Here is a 22247-nt window from a genome sequence, read left to right as displayed (position 1 = left end):
CCCAGGCTGGAGTGCAGTGGCGTGATGTCGGCTCACTGCAACCTCTGCCTGACAGGTTAGCAATTCTCCTGCCTCAGCCTCTGGAGTAGCTGGCACCCACCAGCATGCCCGGATAATTTCTTTTTATTTTTAGTAGAGATGGGGTTTCATCATGCTGGCCAGTCTGGTCTCGAACTCCTGACCTTGTGATCCACCCACCTCAGCCTCCCAAAGTACTAGCATGAGCCACGGTGCCTGCTCATTTTTTGTATCTTTAGTAGAGATAGGATTTCGCCATGTTGGTCTCAGACTCCTGAGCTCAAGTGATCCGTCCACCTCAGCCTCCCAAAGTGCTAGGATTACAGGTGTGAGCCACCGCACCTGGCCTCCAGCCATATTTTTCTTTCTTTTTCTTTTTTTTTGAGTCGGAGTCTCGCTGTGTCTCCCAGGCTGGAGTGCAGTGGTGTGATCTTGGCTCACTGCAAGCTCTGCTTCCCGCGTTCATGCCATTCTCCCGCCTCAGCCCCCCAAGTAGCTGGGATTACAGGTGCCTGCCACCACGCCCGGCTAGTTTTTTTTTTGTATTTTTAGTAGAGATGGGGTTTCACTGGGTTAGCCAGGTGATCCGCGCACCTCAGCCTCCCAAAGTGCTAGGATTACAGGTGTGAGCAATCACGCCCAGCCGCCTCCATCTATATTTTAAAGATAAAATATTTGTGCAGTCTCTATCATGTAATTCCCAAAGTTCCCGCTTTCCCTATGGCATCATTTCCCTTCTACCGAGAGTTTCCTTTGGCATTTCTTTTCAGGCAGGCCTGCTGGCAAGAAATATATGTCTTAGGTTTGCTTCATTTGAGGATGTTTGTATTTTGCCTTTGTTCTTTAAGTATGTTTGCACTGGATATAGAATTCTGGGTTGAGTGGTTTTTTTTTGTTTGTTTGTTTGTTTTTGAAATGGAGTTTTGCTCTTATTGCCCAGACTGGAGTGCAATGGTGTGATCTCGGCTCACTGAAACCTCTGCCTCTTAGGTTCAAGTGATTCTCCTGCCTCAGCCTCCTGAGTAGCTGGGATTACAGGCATGTGCCACCACGCCCAGCTAATGTTTTGTATTTTTAGTAGACATGGGGTTTCACCATGTTGGCCAGACACTTTGGGACCAGGAACTCAGGTGATCCATCCGCCTCGGCCTCCCAAAGTGCTGGGATTACAGGTGTGAGCCACTATGCCCTGCCTTTTTTTTTTTTTTTTTTTTTTTTGAGACGGAGTCTCGTTCTGTTGCTGAGGCTAGAGTGCAGTCACGCGATTTTGGCTCACTGCAACATCTGCCTCTGGGGTTCAAGCAATTCTCCTGCCTCAGCCTCCTCAGTAGCTGGGATTACAGGTACAGACCGCCACACCCAGCTAATTTTTTGTATTTTTAGTAGAGATGGGGTGTCACCACGCTGGTCAGGCTGGTCTTGAACTCCTGACCTCGTGATCCACCTGCCTTGGCCTCCCAAAGTGCTGGGATTACAGGCATGAGCCACCGTGCCCAGCCAAGTTTTTGTATTTTTAGTAGAGAAGGGGTTACACACCGTGTTAACCAGGATGATCTCAATCTCCTGACCTCGTGATCTGCCTGTCTTGGCCTTCCGAAGTGGTGGGATTACATGTGTGATCCACCGCGCCCGGCCCAGGCTGGCTAATTTTCATATTTTTTGTAGAGACGGTTTCACTATGTTGCACAGGCTTGCCTCGCACTCCAGAATGTAAGTGATCGGCCCATCTCACCCTCCCAAAGTGCTGGGATTACAGGTGTGAGCCACTGCACCTGTCTTCTTCAAATATTTTTTCTATCATCATAAAGAATGTGTTAGCCGGGCGCGGTGGCTCAAGCCTGTAATCCCAGCACTTTGGGAGGCTGAGACGGGCGGATCACGAGGTCAGGAGATCGAGACCATCCTGGCTAACATGGTGAAACCCCGTCTCTACTAAAAAATACAAAAAACTAGCGGGGGGAGGTGGCGGGCGCCTGTAGTCCCAGCTACTTGGGAGGCTAAGGCAGGAGAATGGCGTAAACCCGGGAGGCGGAGCTTGCAATGAGCTGAGATCCGGCCACTGCACTCCAGCCTGGGCGACAGAGCAAGACTTCGTCTCAAAAAAAAAAAAAAAAAAAAGAATGTGTTAGCACTTCCAAGTACACTTAAGATTTTGTCAGTTTCTTACTGTGATTCTGTTCTACAAGGCTCATATTATGTGCGCGGTTTTGAACTATTACATCTTCCTAATAGATTGTTTCTTTTATAAAAATATAGTGACCAGCCAGGCGTGGTGGCTCACGCCTGTAATCCTAGCACTTTGGGAGGCCAAGGCGGGCGGATCACGAGGTCAGGAGATCGAGACCATCCTGGCTAACACAGTGAAACCCCGTCTCCACTAAAAATTAGCCAGGTGTGGCGGTGGATGCCTGTAGTCGCAGCTAGTCAGGAGGCTGAGGCAGGAGAATGGCGTGAACCCGGGAGGCGGAGGTTGCAGTGAGCCAAGATTGCGCCACTGCACTCCAGCGTGGGTGACCAAGCGAGACTCCACCTCAAAAGAAAACCCAAAAAACATAGTGACCCTATGATTCTTAAAACACTTTTGTACGTTAATGTCTGTTTTGTGCGATTAATGCAGCTCCTTCAGCTTTCTTCAGTTTCATGCCTACTTTGTATATCCTTTTCTATCCCTTTGCCCTCAACTTCCCGTATCCTTGTTTTAGGTGTATCTTTTCTAAAGAACATATGGCTGGTCCAAAAAGAAATTCAATCTGTTAGAATTTGTCTTTACACTTGGTTTGTTGAGTTCAGTCATGTTTATTGAAATTGCTGACATATTTGGATGTGTTGTCAAATCCCAGTGCTTCCAGTTCCTGGCAGTGTGACTTTGGTTAATCAGTTACATTCTCTAAGCCACTTCCTCCTCTGTAAAACAGGGATGGTTGTGTGAGGATGGAGATGTATATAAATTATTTGGTAGACTGGGCAGCACACACAGGCTCTCAGTAGATTCCCTCTTTTCTCCCTCATCTCCTCCCCTTTTAGACAGACATGGACAGACACGTCTCACGACCAAATGGGTGAAGATGCTCAGAGCATCAAGGGGATAGAGATCCAGTTCTTGTGACAGAGACTGAGCAAGTAGGGGGCAAAGAGAGATGTTGATGATTGCTGCGAGTCAGAGCCGGTGTGCAGGGCCAGGCTTTGGGTCGGTCTCTATACAAGGTGGGTCCTGTTCCTGGTTTACAGATGAGGAGGTCCCAAGAGTAGCTGAAGGGACGAGTCGGCCCATGCCTTTTCTGTTCCCTCCAGCCTGCTGGAAGCCTGTGCAATCATTTCACTGGGAACGTGCATCTCTGCTCTCTGAGTTTTCCCCTAAGCCTGTCACCCCTCAGTCTCTCAACCTCTGCTACAACCTCTGTGGCCATCTCTGCCTGTGTCTGGGACTCCCTCAGAGGTGATTCCCCAAGGTCTCTGTCTCCCTGAGTCTTACCTTCATGTTATGAGCCTTTCTCATCAGTCTTTGTGGCTCCATTTACTCTTGACATAGAGGGAATGGGCCCCAAATACAGGGAGATACATAGGGACAGATGGTGACAGTGACTAGCGCACAACACGCCAGGTCAAATGGTTCCCATAAGATGAGACCATCAGAGAAACAGAGGCATGAAGAACGACACCCTAACGGTAATAAACAGAAGCTGCAACATCCAGTGATAGACATGGACCCTAAAAATGGGACAGGGACGCAGCATTGTGAGAGGAGACCAGAGAACACATGGACAGAATGCTGGCAAAGACTAAGTCCATGACACCAGGGGACCTGGGGCCCTGGAAAAAGACAATACAGTCACATTTTATTGAGGCCACTGCATGCCAGGCTTATCTAGGTGCTGGCCCCAGGAAAATCAGATTGTTCTTGCTCTCCAGGGTTCAAGCTGCTGGGGAGACATCCATGTAAACATACATAAGGACAATGTGGGGCAGAGAGAGCATGGTGACTGCCTCCTGGGGGCACCAGTAACATTCATGTAAGAGACATCAGTCAGGGCCTACTGAGTCTTGTTTGTTGTAGATACTGAGAGCAAGACATGGCCCCTGCTCTCAGGAGCTCATAGTATCATTGGAAAACACAGTACAAGCTCTGCAAGGAGCAAGTAAGTAAAACAATGTGGTAAGAGTTGTAAGAGAGGTATCTAGGAGGTGCTCTGGAAGCAGAGAGGGCAAGCTGAAGTCGGTTCCCGGAGAGCAGGGAGGCTTCTTTGGGGGACATTTGAAACATTTTAGATGACAAAGGAGAGGAGGGTTCCAGGCACAGGTACAAAGGCACATAGGTGGGAAAATGTATGGCTCCTTCGGGAACCACAGTAGTTCTGTGTGGCTGGTGTATGGAAGGTGGAGTCATGGTATGAGATGAGGCCATTTTCACATCACTGCACGCACAGAAAAATGACAATATTCATACATGCATATGAGGATAACTGGAGAGGTTGCTCGGGGCCCAGAGCGGCCTGCATCTTGGCATACTTACACCCTGTTCAGGAAGCTGTGCTATAGAAGGAGATGGGTCGGAGAGCTTTCCACCTTGGAGTGACACAATCAGATTTGAGTAATAGCAAGAGTCCCATGGAGAGTGATACAGGGGCAGAGAATAAGGGCAGGAAGGGGTCAGGAAGGAGACCCTGGCTATAATCCAGGCAAGAGGCAATGAGGGCTCACATAAGGTAGCAGGAGTGGAAAAGGAGGTGCATTAGAGATAAGCTTCAGGTTAAACCAATAGTGCTGGTGACTGGTGGGATGTGGAAGGAAAAGGAGAGAGAGGAACATGTTGGAGAGGTGTCAAGCAGCACCACTGATTACGATAGGAAACCATGAGAGAGGCAGGGTGGAAAAGGCATCTCACAAGTCAGCCTTGGAGTTAGGCACAGAATAGGCTGGAGTGGAAATAGTAGGTGCCAAGGCACAGAGGTGGGCATGGCAGGTGTCCCTTCTGGGCTAAGCAGCAGAAAAGCAGGCAAGAAGAGCCACATGAGAACGAGCTACACAGTCTGCCTGCCCGGAGCATGCTGGGATGCTGAGTTCTGAGAGACATGTACCTTCATTTGCCCTGGCCCTGAGAACCAATCCAAATCCTCAGCTCAGCTGCCTTCTCTCTGGGACAGCCCTGAGTGGGAAACAGAGGGTAGCAGTTCAGGGCCCTTCTGGAAGCTTCTCCAGCTGGCCTGAATCACCTTGGCTCATCAGGGTTCCTCAAATGCAGAGTTGTTTCTAGACAGCCCGAGTCTGCCCTCAGGCACCTATCATTTTGGCAGCTCATCAATCACCCACCCTGTTTGTGGCTCTTTAGGAACTCAGGGTTTCTCTTAGATGTTGAGCCTCCAAGAAGGCGCTGTGCTGTGCCCCGAGGGTCGATTTCCGGTCACTGCAGTACTGTGATGTGGATCCGCAAGTGAACCATCAGGGCTGAGCTGCGGCTGAAGGCCTTCCCACAGTCACTGCACTTATAAGGCTTCTCTCCTGTGTGGATCCTCTGGTGCTCGATGAGGGAGGAGCTCTGTGCAAAGGCCTTCGGACACACCTTACACTGATAGGGCTTCTCTCCAGAATGGATTCTCAGATGTCGGATCAGGGCCGAGCAGTCGCTGAAGGCCCTGCCGCACGCGTCACACTTGTAGGGCTTCTCCCCGGTATGGACGCGCTGGTGCTGAGTCAGGTGCGTGCTCTGGCTGAAGGCCTTCCCGCACTCGTCACACTCGTAGGGCCGCTCCCCCGTGTGCACCCGCTGGTGCTGGGTGAGGTGAGTGCTGCGGCTGAAGGTTTTACCACATTCCCCACATTCGTAGGGTTTCTCTCCAGTATGAATCCTTTGGTGCTGAGTCAGGTGGGTGACTCGGCTGAAGGCCTTCCCACATTCCTTACACTCATGGGGCTTCACCCCCGTGTGGACAACCTGGTGCTGGGCGAGGTGAGTGCTCCGGCTGAAGGCTTTCCCACACTCGCTGCAGGGGTATGCTGTCTTCCGAGAATGGGTCTTCTGGTGTGCCTCGAGCGCCGAAGCACTCTGGAACATCTTCCTACACTCGCGACACCTGGAGGACCTCTTCCCTGAGCACGTGTATGGAGGCTCTGTCCCATAAGCATCCACCAGATCAACTTTGTCTTCTGAAGGAGCCTTCTCTTGGGAGGTGAGGTTTGGCCACGCACTAGAACTGTTCCTCGAGGCACCAGATTCACGGCCACGCTGGTCTGTGGGGGCATCCTTGTAAGGCCCTGAAGTTTTCTTGAAATGGATCTGTTGGGCGATAGACTTTGTCCAGATCTCCCCTGATAGCCCAGACCTTCTCTCTGAGCTGCCCTCAGGTTCACAGGCCTTGTTAAAGGCGGGTCCAAGGGAAACACCTCCCATGAGGGTCTCAGTGACCACATTTGATGGCTCTGACTCTCCCGGGTCACTCTGCTTGCAGCTTGCGTCTGTGGGCTCAGCTCCTGGATCCCATCCTGAAACAATCCGAACCACAGCGTCACTCCTCCTACCACACCAAGCCTCCCTGACTCTGCCGAGGGCCCCGGTCACCCTTTGTAAGGGGAGATGTGGCTCGTTCCTAACATCTGGCCCCAGTTCCAAGGGGAAGTTTCTCATTTGGTGGCTTGGATGACAGAGGGTGCAGGGCTGTCCTCCCATACCATCCAACACTACATCATGGGTTCTCATTTCTCCTCCTCCCACCAAACTCTCTGTCTTTCAAGGCTCCCAAGTTTGGCTCAAGAGTCAGAGGAGAAACCCTGATGTGGAACTGATCTGAAAGACAGAGAGAGAGAGGGTCTGTCCTTGTCAGGACCCTGAGCAGATGCACCGCTGCAGGCTCTGATCTCTGTGAGGTTGCAGTTCTGTCCCTCACACTCAACACCTTGCCTGTAGGCCTGGATGTGTCCAAAGGTGCTCAGTGAACTCTGGCTGAATGAGGGAATCAATCCAGATGCCCATGATGGTGAAAATTTCTGCAAGTAGAACCCCAGGGAGAATATGGCTGCTGGGGGTGAGTAGGTGAGGTACCCCCCTGGCCTCTCAAGCCCTACGTTATAAAGTACTGTGAAGGCAGAGTGTGGCGGAGGTGCTCTTGGAGATCAGAGTGTGCATGAGGTAGAGGAATGCTCACACTGACCTGCCCTGGATGGGTGCAAAGGACACATAATCTGGCACATCTACTGGATGAATTCCAGGGAGGAGACAGAGACAGGTGGAATACCCACTGCTCAAGTCCGCAGTGGGGTTCAGCAGTGCAGAAACTGGACTCAAACCCCAGCTCCACCACCTTAAGCAGTCCTGCCCTCATCTGGGACTCAGTCTCCCCATCTGTAAGCCATGGACGCTGTGCCGCTGGCCTCCCAGGGCCACTAACCATTATCAGGCTCTTGTCATGTGCTGGGCCCCAAGTCCAGTGGGTGACTTCCATTGTCTCATTTCAGCTTTGACCTGCTCTCAGAAGGAGGTACTGCTGTGATTCTGTTGCAGATGGGGAAACTGAAATCCAGCTGAGGGAAGGTGTTGAGTAACTGGTACAGGATCACAGCTAGTGGCCCAGTTGGGATTTCAGCTCCAGAATCTTCTCCAGGTCCACAGGCAGCCTCTCCTGCTCCCCCAGCCATTCGCTTAGCCCTGCCTCCCACTTTCTTCCTCTACTCCAGAAACATCACACCACCTGCTTTTACCAGAATGCATCAGTGCGAATCACACTGCCGGGCCTCTGACCCCACCATTCCCTCTGCATTTTGCCCTTTCTCTGAGCTTTGGCCAACCCTGTGGGAAGATGGGGCCACTCCCTCTTTCCTCTCCCTGTCTCTGTGACATCTGCTTGGGCATAGAGCAACCTCTGTTCCAGAGAGGCCTGTTTCTCCCGGAGCTGAACAAATTATCCTAACAGTTGCAGTTATCATGTATTTAATCTGTGCCAGGCACCGTTTCAGGTCTGCATGGGTATTGCCTTGTATCTCTCAACACCACTAAGGTGGGCGTTTAATCCCCATTTACCCATGAGTAAACTGAGGCACAAGGGAGTCACATGGCGAGGAAGAGAAGCAGTGGTTGGATCTACTGAGCCTTGATGATTCAGCTGTATCCAGACCCCACATTCCTCCTGCGCACTGCACGTTTCCTCCCAGTGTGTGGTACACCCACTTCCTATCTGCTGCCAATAGGCCAGGCCAACCCCATCTCAGACGAGCCACCCCTCCCTGCTCTGGACTGTCCCAAGGCTGGGTCTTCCCTGCATCCCACTGGACTTCCCTGGGTTGGGATGTTTGTGTGGGTCTCTCTGAGTAACAGTGTCCAGCTGAGCCTGGGGCAGGTTTGACTCACCCAAATCCTGGAGGCCAGCACAGGGTGGGCACAGAGAAGGTGCACAGGGACATCTGGTATTTCCGTCTCCCCCAACAGCCACCCTAGGCACCCGGCCCTTCGTCTGGTTTCCTCTGAGAAACAGCCAGTTGCTCACTGACAGGCCCTGGGATTTGGTTGGCCAAACACAAACATAAGATCCCAACCAGGCCAGTGGGGGCTCAGACCAGGAACCGCTTACTGTTATTACCCTGGGATTTCTACATTGGTAAGATGTAAGCCTGGGGTTCCTGGCTATCTTTGTCCCCTTTGGAAAGAGAACCTAAAATAAGAAGGAAGCTAACACAGAAAAAACCAACCGAGAAACAGAACAAGAGAAGAAGAGAGTTCTGATGCTGTCAACAGATTTTCTGGATATAGCCGTATCTGCTGCCTCCTTACCCTTCTTTGCTTCAGCCCATTTCAGGTCGTTTTTGGTCACCTGCAACCAAAACACACCTGTCTACAACAGTGTGTGAGAGTTAGGGTAAAGTACAAATGTGAGAATGAGTGCATGAGTAACCCCAAACCAGAGCCCTGTGCTCCCATGTTCCTGTCCAGCGTGTACCCCCAGTGTGCCATGAATCTGCCCACAGCGCCCCTTTACCTCTCTTGTCCAGCACCTGAGTCAGATCCTCCACCAGCACAGCGGCTTCCTCTCCACTCTTGGGACTCTGGGCTCCCACCCAGGCTTGGATCTCTGGGGGCAGCGCACCCAGGAACTGCTCCAGCACCAGCAGCTCCAGTATCTGCTCCTTGGAGCGCGCCTCGGGCTGCAGCCACTGACAGCACAGCTCTCGGAGGTGGGCCAGGGCCTCGTGTGGACCAGATGCCTCCTCATAGCGGAAGTGCCGGAAGCGCAGGCGTGCAGCCTCAGGGTGAGCAATGTGGTCGTGGCTGGATTCTAGGCCCTGGGAGAGGCTGGCTTCCTCTCCCTCCTCCACCTTCACTTGAAGGAAGCTGTCCTCTTCCCATGGCACTGGGCTCAGGGAGTGCTTGGGGATGGCCATTGGGTAGCAGTGCTCAGCGAGACACAGGATGCTGGAGCCTTGGAACTGGGCCTGCAGGAACGTCAGAGCTTCAGCATCACATGGAACCTGGGCCCTGCCTCATGCCTACATATCAGGGAAAACACAGGCTTGGGGCCTGTGAGACGCGAAAGACTCTCACAAAGACATAGACAATCATAATAATTAGGGAGCTGAGCACCGTTCCAAGCTACTACGGCTTGCATGTAGATTCATTTAAAACTCACAACACGCTCAGCAGGTGAGACTTTCTAGCTATTTTATGGATGTAAAAACAGACACACAGGAGGAAAAGATTTGCCCAAAGTCCCTCAGCTAGTGAAGGGTTAACAGAGAGCTAAGCGACTATCCTGGCTAACATGGTGAAACCCCGTCTCTACTAAAAATACAAAAAACTAGCCGGGCGTGGTGGCGGGTGCCTGTAGTCTCAGCTACTTGGGAGGCTGAGGCGTGAGAATGGCGTGAACCCGGGAGGCGGAGCTTGCAGTGAGCCGAGATCACGCCACTGCACTCCAGCCTGGGAGACACAGCGAGACTCCGTCTCAAAAAAAAAAAAAAAAAAAAAGGCCGGGCGCGGTGGCTCAAGCCTGTAATCCCAGCACTTTGGGAGGCCGAGACGGGTGGATCACGAGGTCAGGAGATCGAGACCATCCTGGCTAACACGGTGAAACCCCATCTCTACTAAAAAATACAAAAAACTAGCCGGGCGAGGTCGCGGGCGCCTGTAGTCCCAGCTACTCGGGAGGCTGAGGCAGGAGAATGGCGTAAACCCGGGAGGTGGAGCTTGCAGTGAGCTGAGATCCGGCCACTGCACCCCAGCCTGGGCGACAGAGCAAGACTCCGTCCCCCCAAAAAAAAAACAAAAAAAAAAAAACAAAAAACAAACAAACAAAAAAACAGCTAAGCTACAAACCCAGGCAAACCTATAGCCAGCCTGTTTAAGGCGTGCTCCTCCCCCACAGAGCCAAGTCTTTCTCCCTCTGTCTCACATTCCCCAGGTAGCCACATGGTCATTCTCACTTTATTTGCTAATTATTTTGTAGTGTTTGAGATTGATACATAATTGACTTTCAGCCTTTCCTCTTTTCTAATGCACACATTTAAGGCTATACATTTCTCTCTAAACACAGCTTTAGCTATACACCACAAGTTTGATATGTTGTATCTTCATTACCATTTAGTTAAAAATATTTTCTTTTTTTTTTTTTTTCTTTTTTTTTTTTTTTTTTGAGACGGAGTCTCGCTGTGCCGCCCGGGCTGGAGTGCAGTGGCCGGATCTCTGCTCACTGCAAGCTCCGCCTCCCGGGTTCCCGCCATTCTCCTGCCTCAGCCTCCCGAGTAGCTGGGACTACAGGCGCCGCCACCTCGCCCGGCTAGTTTTTTGTATTTTTTAGTAGAGACGGGGTTTCACCGTGTTAGCCAGGATGGTCTCGATCTCCTGACCTCGTGATCCACCCGTCTCGGCCTCCCAAAGTGCTGGGATTACAGGCTTGAGCCACCGCGCCCGGCCACCCATTAATTATTTATTTATTTTTTGAGATGGAGTCTTGCTCTGTCGCCCAGGCTGGAGTGCAGTGGCGTGATCTTGGCTCACAGAAAGCTCTGCCTCCTGTGTTTATGCCATTCTCCTGCCTCAGCCTCCCTAGTAGCTGGGACTACAGGTGCCTGCCACCGCACCCGGTTAATTTTTTGTATTTTTAGTAGAGATGGGGTTTCACTGTGGTCTCGATCTCCTGACCTCGTGATCCGCCTGCCTTGGCCTCCCTAAGTGCTGGGATGGGATTACAGGCGTGAGCCACTGCACCTGGCCCATTAATTATTTTTTATTTTTTTTTTTTTTTTTTTTTTTTTTTTTGAGACGGAGTCTCACGCTGTTGCCCAGGCTGGAGTGCAGTGGCGCGATCTCGGCTCACTGCAAGCTCCGCCTCCCGGGTTCCCGCCATTCTCCTGCCTCAGCCTCCTGAGCAGCTGGGACTACAGGCGCCCGCCACCGCGCCCGGCTAATTTTTTGTATTTTTAGTAGAGACGGGGTTTCACTGTGGTCTCGATCTCCTGACCTTGTGATCCGCCCGCCTCGGCCTCCCAAAGTGCTGGGATTACAGGCTTGAGCCACCGCGCCCGGCCTATTTTTTAAAATTTATTTTATTGAGATGGAGTCTCCCTCTGTCGCCCAGGCTGGAGTGCAGTGGCACTATCTCGACTCACTGCAACTCTGCCTCCCGGGTTCAAGCAATCCTCCTGCCTCAGCCTCCCAAGTAGCTGGAACTACAGGTGTGAGCCACCACATGAGGCTAATTTTTGTATTTTTAGTGGAGATAGGGTTTCGCCATGCTGGCCAGGCTGTTCTTGAACTCCTCACCTCAAGTGATCTGCCTGCCTCAGCCCCCCAGAGTGCTGGGATTACAAGCGTGAGTCACCGCGCCCGGTCCCATTGGTCATTTAAAACTCTCCTGCTTCATTGCCAAACAACTGGGGGTTTTCTAGTTGTCTTTTTATTATTGATGTCTAGATTAAGTCTGCTGTGGTCAGAAAACATGCTACGATGGTTTCAATCATTTAAAATTTGCTGAAACTTGGTTTGGGACCCAGTGTATGGTTAATTTTGGTTAATGTTACATGAATACTTGAAAATAATGCAAAGCCTTCTTAGCTATGACACCAAAAGCATAAGTAACAAAAGAAAAAATAAACTGGACTTCATCAAAATTAAAAGCTTTTGTGATTTGAAGGACCACATCAAGAAAGTGAAAAAGCAGCCCACAGAGTGGGAGAAAATATTTGCAAAACATGTATCTGATAAGCGACCTGTATCTAAAACAACTCCATAGTAAAAAGATGAATAATACTGGGCTGAGCGCGGTGGCTCAAGCCTGTAATCCCAGCACTTTGGGAGGCCGAGACGGGCGGATCACGAGGTCAGGAGATCGAGACCATCCTGGCTAACACGGTGAAACCCCGTCTCTACTAAAAAATACAAAAAACTAGCCGGGCGAGGTGGCGGGCGCCTGTAGTCCCAGCTACTCGGGAGGCTGAGGCAGGAGAATGGCGTGAACCTGGGAGGCGGAGCTTGCAGTGAGCTGAGATCCGGCCACTGCACTCCAGCCTGGGCGACAGAGCGAGACTCCGTCTCAAAAAAAAAAAAAAAAAAAAGATGAATAATACCATTTAAAAATGAGCAGAGGATGTGACAGACATTTCTCCAAGGAAGATACACAAATGGGCAATAAATACATGAAAAGATGCTTAACATCACTAACAACCAGGGAATTGCAAATGAAAACCACAATGAGATAGCACTTCACACCTGCTGGGATGCCTAGAAGCAGATAACATGTGTAGGCAAGGATATGGAGAAACTGTAATCCTCATATGCTGCTGCCGGGAATGTAAGATGGGATAACCACTGTGGGAAACACAGTCTGGGAGTTCCTCAAAAGCTTAAACAGAGTTACCCCATGACCTAGCAATTCTACTCCTACGTGTATACCCAAGAGAAATGAGAACACGTCCTCACAAAACGTTATACGCAAATGTTCATAACAGCATTACTCATAACAGCAAAAAAGAAACAATCCAAATGTCCATCACCTGATGAATGGATAAAATGCTGCATATACATACAATGGAACATTATTCACCATAAATAGAAACGAAGTACTGATTAATGATACACCATGGACGAACCTTGAAAACATGATGCTAAGTAAAAGAAGCCAGACACGGCAGGGTGCGGTTGCTCACACCTGTGATCCCAGCACTTTGGGAGGCCGAGGTGGGTGGATTGCCTGAGGTCAGGAGTTCAAGACCAGCCTGGCCAACACAGTGAAACCCCATCTCTACGAAAAAATACAAAAATCAGCTGGGTGTGGTGGCAGGCACCTATAATCCCAACTACTTGGGAGGCTGAGGCAGGAGAATCGCTTGAACCTGGGAGGCGGAAGTTGCAGTAAGCCGAGAGTGTGCCACTGCACTCCAGCCTGGGTGACAAAGCTAGACTCTGTCTAAAAAAAAAAAAAAAAAAAAAAAAAAAAAAAAAAAAAAAGGAAAGCATATTAGTGTTTGCCAGAGGCTGAAAAGAGACACAGATGGGAGTGGTTGCTAATGGGTTCGGGGATTTCTTTTGGGGATGATAAAAATGTTCCAGAGGCCAGGCGCGGTGGCTCATGCCTGTAATCCCAGCACTTTGGGAGACTGAGGCGAGTGGATCATGAGGTCAGGAGTTCAAGACCAGCCTGACCAACATGGAGAAACCCTACCTCTACTAAAAATACAAAATCAGCTGGGCGTGGTGGTGCACGCCTGTAATCCCAGCTACTTGGGAAGCTGAGGCAGAAGAATCCCTTGAACCTGGGAGGCGGGGGTTGCAGTGAGCCGAGATTGTGCCATTGCACTCCAGCCTGGGCAACAAGAGTGCAACTCCATCTCAAAAAATAAAATAAAAATAAAACTTAAAACAAAAAAATGTTGGCCAGGCACAGTGGCTCACGCCTGTAATCCCAGCACTTTGGGAGGCCAAGCCAGGCCGATCACGAGGTCAAGAGATCGAGACCATCCTGGCCAACATGGTGAAATCCCGTCTCTACTAAAAATACAAAACAATTAGCTGGGCATGGTGGCGCATGCCTGTAGTCCCAGCTACTTGGGAGGCTGAGGCAGGTGGATCACAAGGTCAGAAATTCAAGACCAGCCTGGCCAGCGTGACGAAACCCCATCTCTACTAAAAATACAAAAACTAGCCAGGCGTGGCGGCGGGCACCTGTAATCCCAGCTACTTAGGAGGCTGAGGCAGGACAATTGCTTGAACCCGGGAGGTGGAGGTTGTAGTGAGCAGAGATTGTGCCACTGCACTCCAGCCTGGCCGACAGAGTGAGACTCTGTCTCAAAAAAAAAAAAAAAAAAGTGCATTTGATCATTGTTGGGTGTTCTCTCCCTTATTTAAGTCAGGCCTCTATACAAGAGACACCTTATCAGTAAGTCTCTGTGCTTCCACACTGCTTTATTTGCTCTTCACCACCTGATGTATGACACACTTATGTGATTACTTGTTTATTATTTACTTGCCCCTGTTGGAGTGTCAGCACATCAAGGGCAGGGGTTTTCATTTAGGTCATTGCTTTATCCCCGGTGTCTACAGAATTGCTGGGGACATACATCAATAATAAGTTTTGTTCAACACACCTCTATTAGGTGCCTACTCTGTGCCCAGCACTGTATTAGGAATGCAAATACGGGGAAGACATGGGTCCTGGGTTCAACGACCTCAATGGAAGGACAGTGACCAACACATGATACGATAATCATTATGATGGATATGGGCATAGTATGCTACAGGAATAAAAGAAAATGGGAACAGACAGACAATGGGAACCTATTGGCTATCAGGCCACACTAGCCTTTTACATCTGTTATCCTGTTCAAGCCTTAGCACTGCCCTGTACGTCAGTATTACCACTCCCACTTTCAAAGTTGGAGAAACTCAGCTGCTAGAGTCATCTGGTCAGTAGGCACAAAGCTAGGGTTTGAGCTCAGGCAACTGTGAGCATTGAATGCTGGTCAGGGCCAGCAAAAAACTACTTTCTTGTTTTTTTTGTTTTTTTTTTTTTTGAGACGGAGTCTCGCTGTGTCGCCCAGGCTGGAGTGCAGTGGTGCGATATCTGCTCACTGCAAGCTCCACCTCCAGGGTTCACTCCATTCTCTTGCCTCAGTCTCCAGAGTAGCTGAGACTACAGGCACCCACCACCACGCCCGGCTAATTTTTGTATTTTTAGTAGAGACGGGGTTTCATCGTGTTACCCAGGATGGTCTCGATCTCCTGACCTCGTGATCTGCCCACCGTGGCCTCCCAAAGGGCTGGGAGTACAGGCGTGAGCCACTGCGCCTGGCCAAAAAACTACTTTCATGTACTATTGGTGAGGGCGATCAATTAGAATATCTTTGGCAAACAATTTGGCAGTATGTTGTAAGAGTTTTAAAATGGCCAGGCTCTCTGTCTCAATATTAATTCTACTTCTCAGAATCTAGCCCCATTTCTAGATGGGGGTGCTACCGACATTCAGAGGGGGATAATACTTTCTGTTTGAAATTTTTTAAATTTTATTATTATTATTATTATTTTTGTAGAGACAAGGCCTCACTATGTTGCCCAGGCTGGTCTCGAACTCCTGGGCTCCAGGGATCCTCAAGTGATCCTCACCTCAACCTCCCAAAGTGTTGGGATTACAGCGTGAGCCACCATGCCTTGCCAAAAAGTTCATGTTCTTAATGATATGAGAAAATGCTTATGCGATAGTGTTAAGTAAAAGAGTCAGAATGGGCCAGGCACAGTGGCTTATGCCTGTAATCCCAGCACTTTGGAAGGCTGAGGCAGGTGGATCATGAAGTCAGGAGTTCGAGACCAGCCTGGCTAACATGGAGAAACCCTGTTTCTACCAAAAATACCAAAATTGGCTGGGCATGGTGGCGGATGCCTATAATCTCAGCTACTCAGGAGGCTGAGACAGGAGAATCGCTTGAACCTGGGAGGTAGAGGTTGCAGTGAACCGAGATTGTGCCATTGTACTCCAGCCTGGGCGACAGAGCAAGACTTCATCTCAAAAAAAAAGAGTCAGAATGAAAAACTGCATAGAGAATTGAGACCTGTCTTTGCTATACCACTCCCACCTCCCCCAAAAAAGGCATTAAAAACACTGGAAAGTATTAAGTTGTCCTATATGTGGTAGGTTCCTCCCAGGTTGTGGGGCTATGAAGTCACCCTCATTTTTTTACTTTAAAAAAAAGTGTGTGTGTATGTGTGTGTATACATATATATATATATATAATTATATAATTCACATACCATAAAATTTCCCCTTTTAGTGGTTTTAATATATTCACAAAGTTGTGCAGCTATCACCAAAATCTAATTCCAGACAATTTTCATCATCATGAAACTTATTAGAAGTCACTCCCCATTTCCCTTCCTCCCAGCCCCTGCCAACTACTAATATACTTCTGTGGTTATTGATTTGTCTATTCTTGGCATTTCATATCAATAGGATCATAAAATATATATATATATATATTTTTTTATTTTTATTTTTTTTTTTTTTGAGACGGAGTCTCGCTGTGTCACCCAGGCTGGAGTGCAGTGGCACGATCTCGGCTCACTGCAAGCTCCGCCTCCCGGGTTTACGCCATTCTCCTGCCTCAGCCTCCGAGTAGCTGGGACTACAGGCGCCCGCCACCACGCCCGGCTAGTTTTTTGTATTTTTAGTAGAGACGGGGTTTCACCATGTTAGCCAGGATGGTCTCGATCTCCTGACTTCGTGATCCACCCGCCTCGGCTTCCCAAAGTACTGGGATTACAGGCTTGAGCCACCGCGCCCGGCCAAAATATATTATATTTTGTGTCTCGCTTCTTTCACTGAGTATGTATGTATTTTAGGTTCTTTTTTTGTTTTGAGACAGAGTTTCACTCTGTTGCCCAGGCTACAGTGCAGTGGCACAGTCTCGGCTCACTTTGAGCTCTGCCTCCCGGGTTCACACCATTCTCCTGCCTCAGCCTCTAGAGTAGCTGGGACTACAGGCGCCTGCCACCATGACCAGCTGTATTTTAGGTTCATTAAAAAACATTTTAATGGGCTAGGCGCGGTGGCTCACACCTATAATCTCAGCATTTTGGAAGACCAAGGGGGCCGGATTACTTGAAGCCAGGAGTTCAAGACCAGCCTGGCCAACACAGCAAAACCCCATTTCTACTAAAAATGCAAAAATAGTCGGGCATTGTGGCAGGTGCCTGTAGTCCCAGTTACTCGGGAGGCTAAGGCATGAGAATTGCTTGAACCTGGGAGGTGGAGGTTGCAGTGAGCTGAGATCATGCCACTTCACTCCAGTCTGGGTGACAGAGTAAGACTGTCTCAAAAAAAAAAAAAAAAAAAAAAAAGAAGAAGAAGAAGAAGAAAAGAAAAAGAAAAAGAAAGTGTTAATGAACCTGAAAATGTTCATTAAAATTACTGTCATCCCCCCTCTGCCAATGATTCCCTACATTCATGGGTAACCATGCTCCGCCTTTCCTAGTCATTCCATTTGCTTAATGCCTGTGTATGGTGCACCTGCTATAGTGCAAGTCCTGTGTACTGTGGCTCCAGGACAGCCCAGCCTCTCTGAGGAAACAGTACAGAGCTAGCGAAGAGTTACCCAGGGCACTCTGGGAAGAGGACTTAGACTAGTACCAGGTATCTGGGATGACACCTGAAGAAAGTGGCAGCTAAGATGAGGCATGTTATCAGTACTTCATTCCTTTCCATAACTAAATAATATTTCATTGTATACGTATACTACATTTTGTTAATCCATTCATCAGTTGATGGACATTTGGTTGTTTCTACTTTTTGGCTATTATGAAAATTGCTGCTATCAATAGTAGCATACAAGTTTCTGTATTGGCAAATGTTTTCAATTCTCCTAGGTATACACCTAGGAGTGGAATTCCTGGATACAATAACTCTATGCTTAACTTTTTTTTTTGGTTTTTTGTTTGAGATGGAGTCTTGCTCTGTTGCCCAGGCTGCAGTGCAATAGTGTGATCTCGGCTCACTGCAAGCTCTGCCTCCCGGGTTCACGCCATTCTCCTGCCTCAGCCTCCCGAGTAGCTGGGACTACAGGCGGCTGCCACCATGCCCAGCTATTTTTTTTTTGTATTTTTAGTAGAGATGGGGTTTCACCGTGTTGGCCAGGATGGTCTCAATCTCCTGACCTCATGTACCACCTGCCTCAGCCTCCCAAAGTGCTGGGATTACAGGCATGAGCCACTGCGCCTGGCCGAGTCCAGCCTATGCTTAACTTTTTAAGAAACTGCCAGGCTCTTTTGCAAATTGGCCGTACCATTTTGCATTCCCACCAGCTGTGGATGAAGGTTCCAATTTCTCTATATCCTTACCAAGGTATTATATACTATGGTAGTTCCCCTTATCTGCAGGGGATGTGTTCCAAGACCCTCCAGTGGATGCCTGAAACCATGGATAGTACTCTGGCTCCAGGACAGCCCAGCCTCTCTGAGGAAACAGTACAGAGCTAGCGAAGAGTTACCCAGGGCACTCTGGGAAGAGGACTTAGACTTATATTTTTTCTTATACATATATACCCATGATAAAGTTCATAAGTTAGCCATAGTAAGAAATTAACAATGACTCATAAAATAGAACAATTATAACAATATACTGTAATAAAAGCTATATGAATGTGGTCTTTCTCTCTCAAAATATTGTACTATACTCACCAAAACTGAACACAAGGGGTGACTACTGTATTACTTTTCTCGACATTCTCTACTTCCCACAGTGAACTTGTTTTCTCTTATAGTCAGGAAGAATACCCTAAATTAAGTGTAACCTCTCCTAGGAGACCTCAACACTTTGCTTTGGCCACACACTACTCCTTACTCAAAGACTTAGCCTCTCTGTCTCCCATCCACGACTCCCACAGTTTTAAGTATTTGCAGTTCTTCTGTTTCCTTTCCTTCAATGTCAGCCAGGACACTCAGTGTGCTTGGAGTCTCTGCTCAAGGAAGTCACCCTGGACAGAGATGCAGGAGGCCTGAGAAAGAGCAAAGGCCTTGGGCACAGGAAGAAGAGAACGTTACTGTAAAACAAGACCCCAATCCTTAAACCTTTTGGTGACAGCTGGTGACCTCTGGCAACCTCTGGCAAAGCTGTGTTTAAGCCCCTTCACTGCACTGTAAAGTTCTCTTGGGTCTCTCATAGCCTTCCTAAACCCCTTGTTGCCCCTGCTGTTCTTGAGTTCTGAAATCCCTCTCTGACTGATTCCTCTGGGCTCTCTAGGCCTCATCTCAGCTGCCACTTTCTTCAGGTGTCATCCCAGATACCTGGTACTAGTCTAAGTCCTCTTCCCAGAGTGCCCTGGGTAACTCTTCGCTAGCTCTGTACTGTTTCCTCAGAGAGGCTGGGCTGTCCTGGAGCCACAGTACACAGGACTTGCCCTATAGCAGGTTCACAATAAACAGGCATTAAGCAAATGGAATGACCAGGAAAGGCTAAGCATGGTCACCCACGAATGCAGGGAATCATCTGGGGAAGGGGAGGGGAAGGAGGAGCATGGGTGTCAGGGATGACAATACATGCAGCAACAGCTTCCAAATTCTCTTTTGCACCCCTGGAACACCTGTTCTGGAGAAATCCCTCATGACAGTCTCTGAAATACATGTATGTGAAACTTCCTCAGCCTCATCAGCCAACCTCAACTCCTATCAGGCTGAGGTTCCCCATCCACAGCTGCTTTACCAACCAAGGAGGGTGGTTCTTTTCATTTCTCACACATGGCTTATACCCAGCCTGATAATGGTACCTACCTCAGAGGGTTGCTATGAGATTATGTGAGGCGATTTATTACAAGTGTCCAGCACAGGCCTGGTGCACAGTAAACATGCAGTAGATGTATGGATTCCATAGGCCCCTGCTACACATAAGCACACACTGGGCGACATATCCGTAAACCCAGCTGAATGACCAATAGTCGCCCAATTTCAGCTGCAGACATGGCAAAGCATAAATCCTCTCTCATATGCTTGGTAAACTGTTTGTGGATAGCCCAAGTTTTAGTCTCCCTGATAAAAATCTCAGTCAATCATATATTAACACATATTATCTCAGGTACGGTCTGTCAGCCATAGCCTTCAAAATACCCAGACACAGGAAATATCGCAATGTCACCTATAATCAGTCAAATAAACACAGGCCTGGCCAGGCATGGTGGCTCAGCCTGTAATCCCAGAGCTTTGGGAGGCCTAGGCGGGTGGATCACCTGAGGTCAGGAGTTCCGGAGCAGCCTGACCAAGATGGTGAAACCCCGTCTCTACCAAAAATACAAAAATTAGCCAAGTGTGGTGGCGGGCGCCTGTAATCCCAGCTACTCCGGAGGCTGAGGCAGGATAATCGCTTGAACCCGGGAGGCGGACGTTGCAGTGAGCCGAGATTGCACCGCTGCACTCCAGCCTGCGCGACAGAGCGAGACTCTGTCTCAAAAACAAACACAAACACAGGCCCTCGCAGCATTTCCATCACACAGTATTATTCTGATCACAGTCATTCATAATCTTAGTCCCTATCTCAAGGACACATAAAGAATATCAGTCACACTTGAAATCACACCGTCACACACTCACCCTCTCACTTACAGTATCTCACAACCCATCTACAAAGTCTCAAAGGGCAACCATCTCTGTCAGTCACACACTCCGTGGTTAGTGTTACACTCAACCTATCAGAATCACACACTCCAACCCGTCAGATACACACACAGGAGGTGTCAGACACAGAACTGCCTATCAGACACAATAACGGGTCCGTCCCACACCCTCCCAGGCCACTGGTTCTACATTTTATCTGTTGTCTGTCCGCCTGCTCCACACTTCGCCCGCCCCACACCGGTCAATCAGTCCATCCGACACTCTCTCAGTCGGTACGTCCGGCACTCAGTGTGTCAGTCCGCACCACATCCAGTCCGTGAGTGCGTCTACACTGGGTCCGTCGGTCCGTGCACACCCGGTCCGTCCTCACCGGGTCCGTCAGTCCGTCACATCCTCTGCGCGTGTGTCCGGCACTCGCAGTCCGTCTATTCACGGCCCCTAGTCAGCCTCTCACTCTATCCGCTGGGAGGTACCCCGCATCTTGCTCTGGCCACCCCAGACGTTCGCGGCTTCTGGACCTGCTGTACTCCCCTTTGACCTGGACCAGGGCGGAGAACACCCCCGAAACCCACCTCACCAGCACAGCCGGCGGACCCTTCCGGAGGTGCCCGCAGAGACAAGCCAGCTTGCGCGCCCGCCACCCCGGACCACAGCTCCCAGCACGCCCCACGGGCCCACGCCCGCCAGGACTACAATTCCCGGCGTCCTCCGGAAGCTCAAGCGTACCCAGGCGCGGCGCCTGCTGGGAATTATAGTTGTCATTGGTCAGCACGCGGGCCACGGGATCCCAGCCCCGCCTTTGTGGGACTGAGGTGGCGCTGAGTGGGAGAGCAGCAGGGGATGCGCGAAAGGCGGGACGTGGAGGTGAGAGAAGTGTGAAGGCTGAGGGTGACAGTACCTGTGCGAGGCTGAGGGTGAGGGTGAGGGCGGCTGTGTGAGGGCTGAGTGTGAAGGTGCCTGTGTGAGGCTGAGGGTGGCTGTCTGAGGGTGAGGATGGCTGTATGAGGTCTGAAGGTGCCTGTGTGGGGCTGAGGGTGCCTGTGTGAGGGCTGAGGCTGAGGGTGCCTGTGTGAGGCTGAGAGTGCCTGTGTGAGGGCTGAGGGTGGCTGGGTGAGGGCTGAGGGTGGCTGTGTGAGGGCTGAGGGTGGTTGTGTGAGAGCTAAGGGTGAGGGTGCCTCTGTGAGGGTGAGGGTGAGGGCAGCTGTGTGAGGGCTGAGTGTGAAGGTGCCTGTGTGAGGCTGAGGGTGGCTGTCTGAGGGTGAGGATGGCTGTATGAGGTCTGAAGGTGCCTGTGTGGGGCTGAGGGTGCCTGTGTGAGGGCTGAGGCTGAGGGTGCCTGTGTGAGGCTGAGAGTGCCTGTGTGAGGGCTGAGGGTGGCTGGGTGAGGGCTGAGGGTGGCTGTGTGAGGGCTGAGGGTGGTTGTGTGAGAGCTAAGGGTGAGGGTGCCTGTGTGAGGGTGAGGGTGAGGGCAGCTGTGTGAGGGCTGAGTGTGAAGGTGCCTGTGTGAGGCTGAGGGTGGCTGTCTGAGGGTGAGGATGGCTGTATGAGGTCTGAAGGTGCCTGTGTAAGGGCTGAGGGTGCCTGTGTGAGGCTGAGGGTGCCTGTGTGAGGCTGAGAATGCCTGTATGAGGGCTGAGGGTGCCTGTGTGAGGGCTGAGGGTGTCTG

General features: G+C 50.1%; 1 protein-coding gene across 4 annotated transcripts; it reads right to left on the bottom strand.

The window, feature by feature from the left end:
- Positions 1–3288: 3288 nt before the first annotated feature.
- LOC105488054 (zinc finger and SCAN domain containing 22) lies at positions 3289–21280 on the bottom strand. Of its 4 annotated transcripts, none has more exons than XM_011751730.3 (3): positions 21154–21280; positions 8979–9432; positions 3289–6495 (listed from the first exon to the last, which is right to left on the bottom strand). In XM_011751730.3, exons 2-3 carry the CDS (start codon positions 9379–9381, stop codon positions 5417–5419), a joined length of 1482 nt encoding a protein of 493 aa, XP_011750032.2. In that variant the 5' UTR covers positions 9382–9432; positions 21154–21280; the 3' UTR covers positions 3289–5416. The 4 variants fall into 4 exon arrangements, with proteins under 4 accessions (XP_011750032.2, XP_011750034.2, XP_011750033.2 ...); XM_011751732.3 differs by having other exon boundaries at positions 21159–21228; XM_011751731.3 differs by lacking the exon at positions 21154–21280 and adding an exon at positions 19745–21011.
- Positions 21281–22247: the final 967 nt, after the last annotated feature.

Source organism: Macaca nemestrina, chromosome 20 (assembly GCF_043159975.1).
Source record: "Macaca nemestrina isolate mMacNem1 chromosome 20, mMacNem.hap1, whole genome shotgun sequence".
Taxonomy (NCBI): Eukaryota; Metazoa; Chordata; class Mammalia; order Primates; family Cercopithecidae; genus Macaca; species Macaca nemestrina.
The sequence above is the reverse complement of the archived record's forward strand: the minus strand, read 5'-3'. Positions and strand labels throughout refer to the sequence as shown.

What these genes read in the sequence shown, in the direction of transcription:
- LOC105488054 (XM_011751730.3), bottom strand. Translation starts at nt 9,381, where the DNA reads ATGGCCATCCCCAAGCACTCCCTGAGCCCAGTGCCATGGGAAGAGGAC. An exon ending in TCAGGTGCTGGACAAGAGAG is followed by an intron (nt 6,496 to 8,978) that starts GTAAAGGGGCGC and finishes GGATTGTTTCAG; the next exon opens with GATGGGATCCAGGAGCTGAG.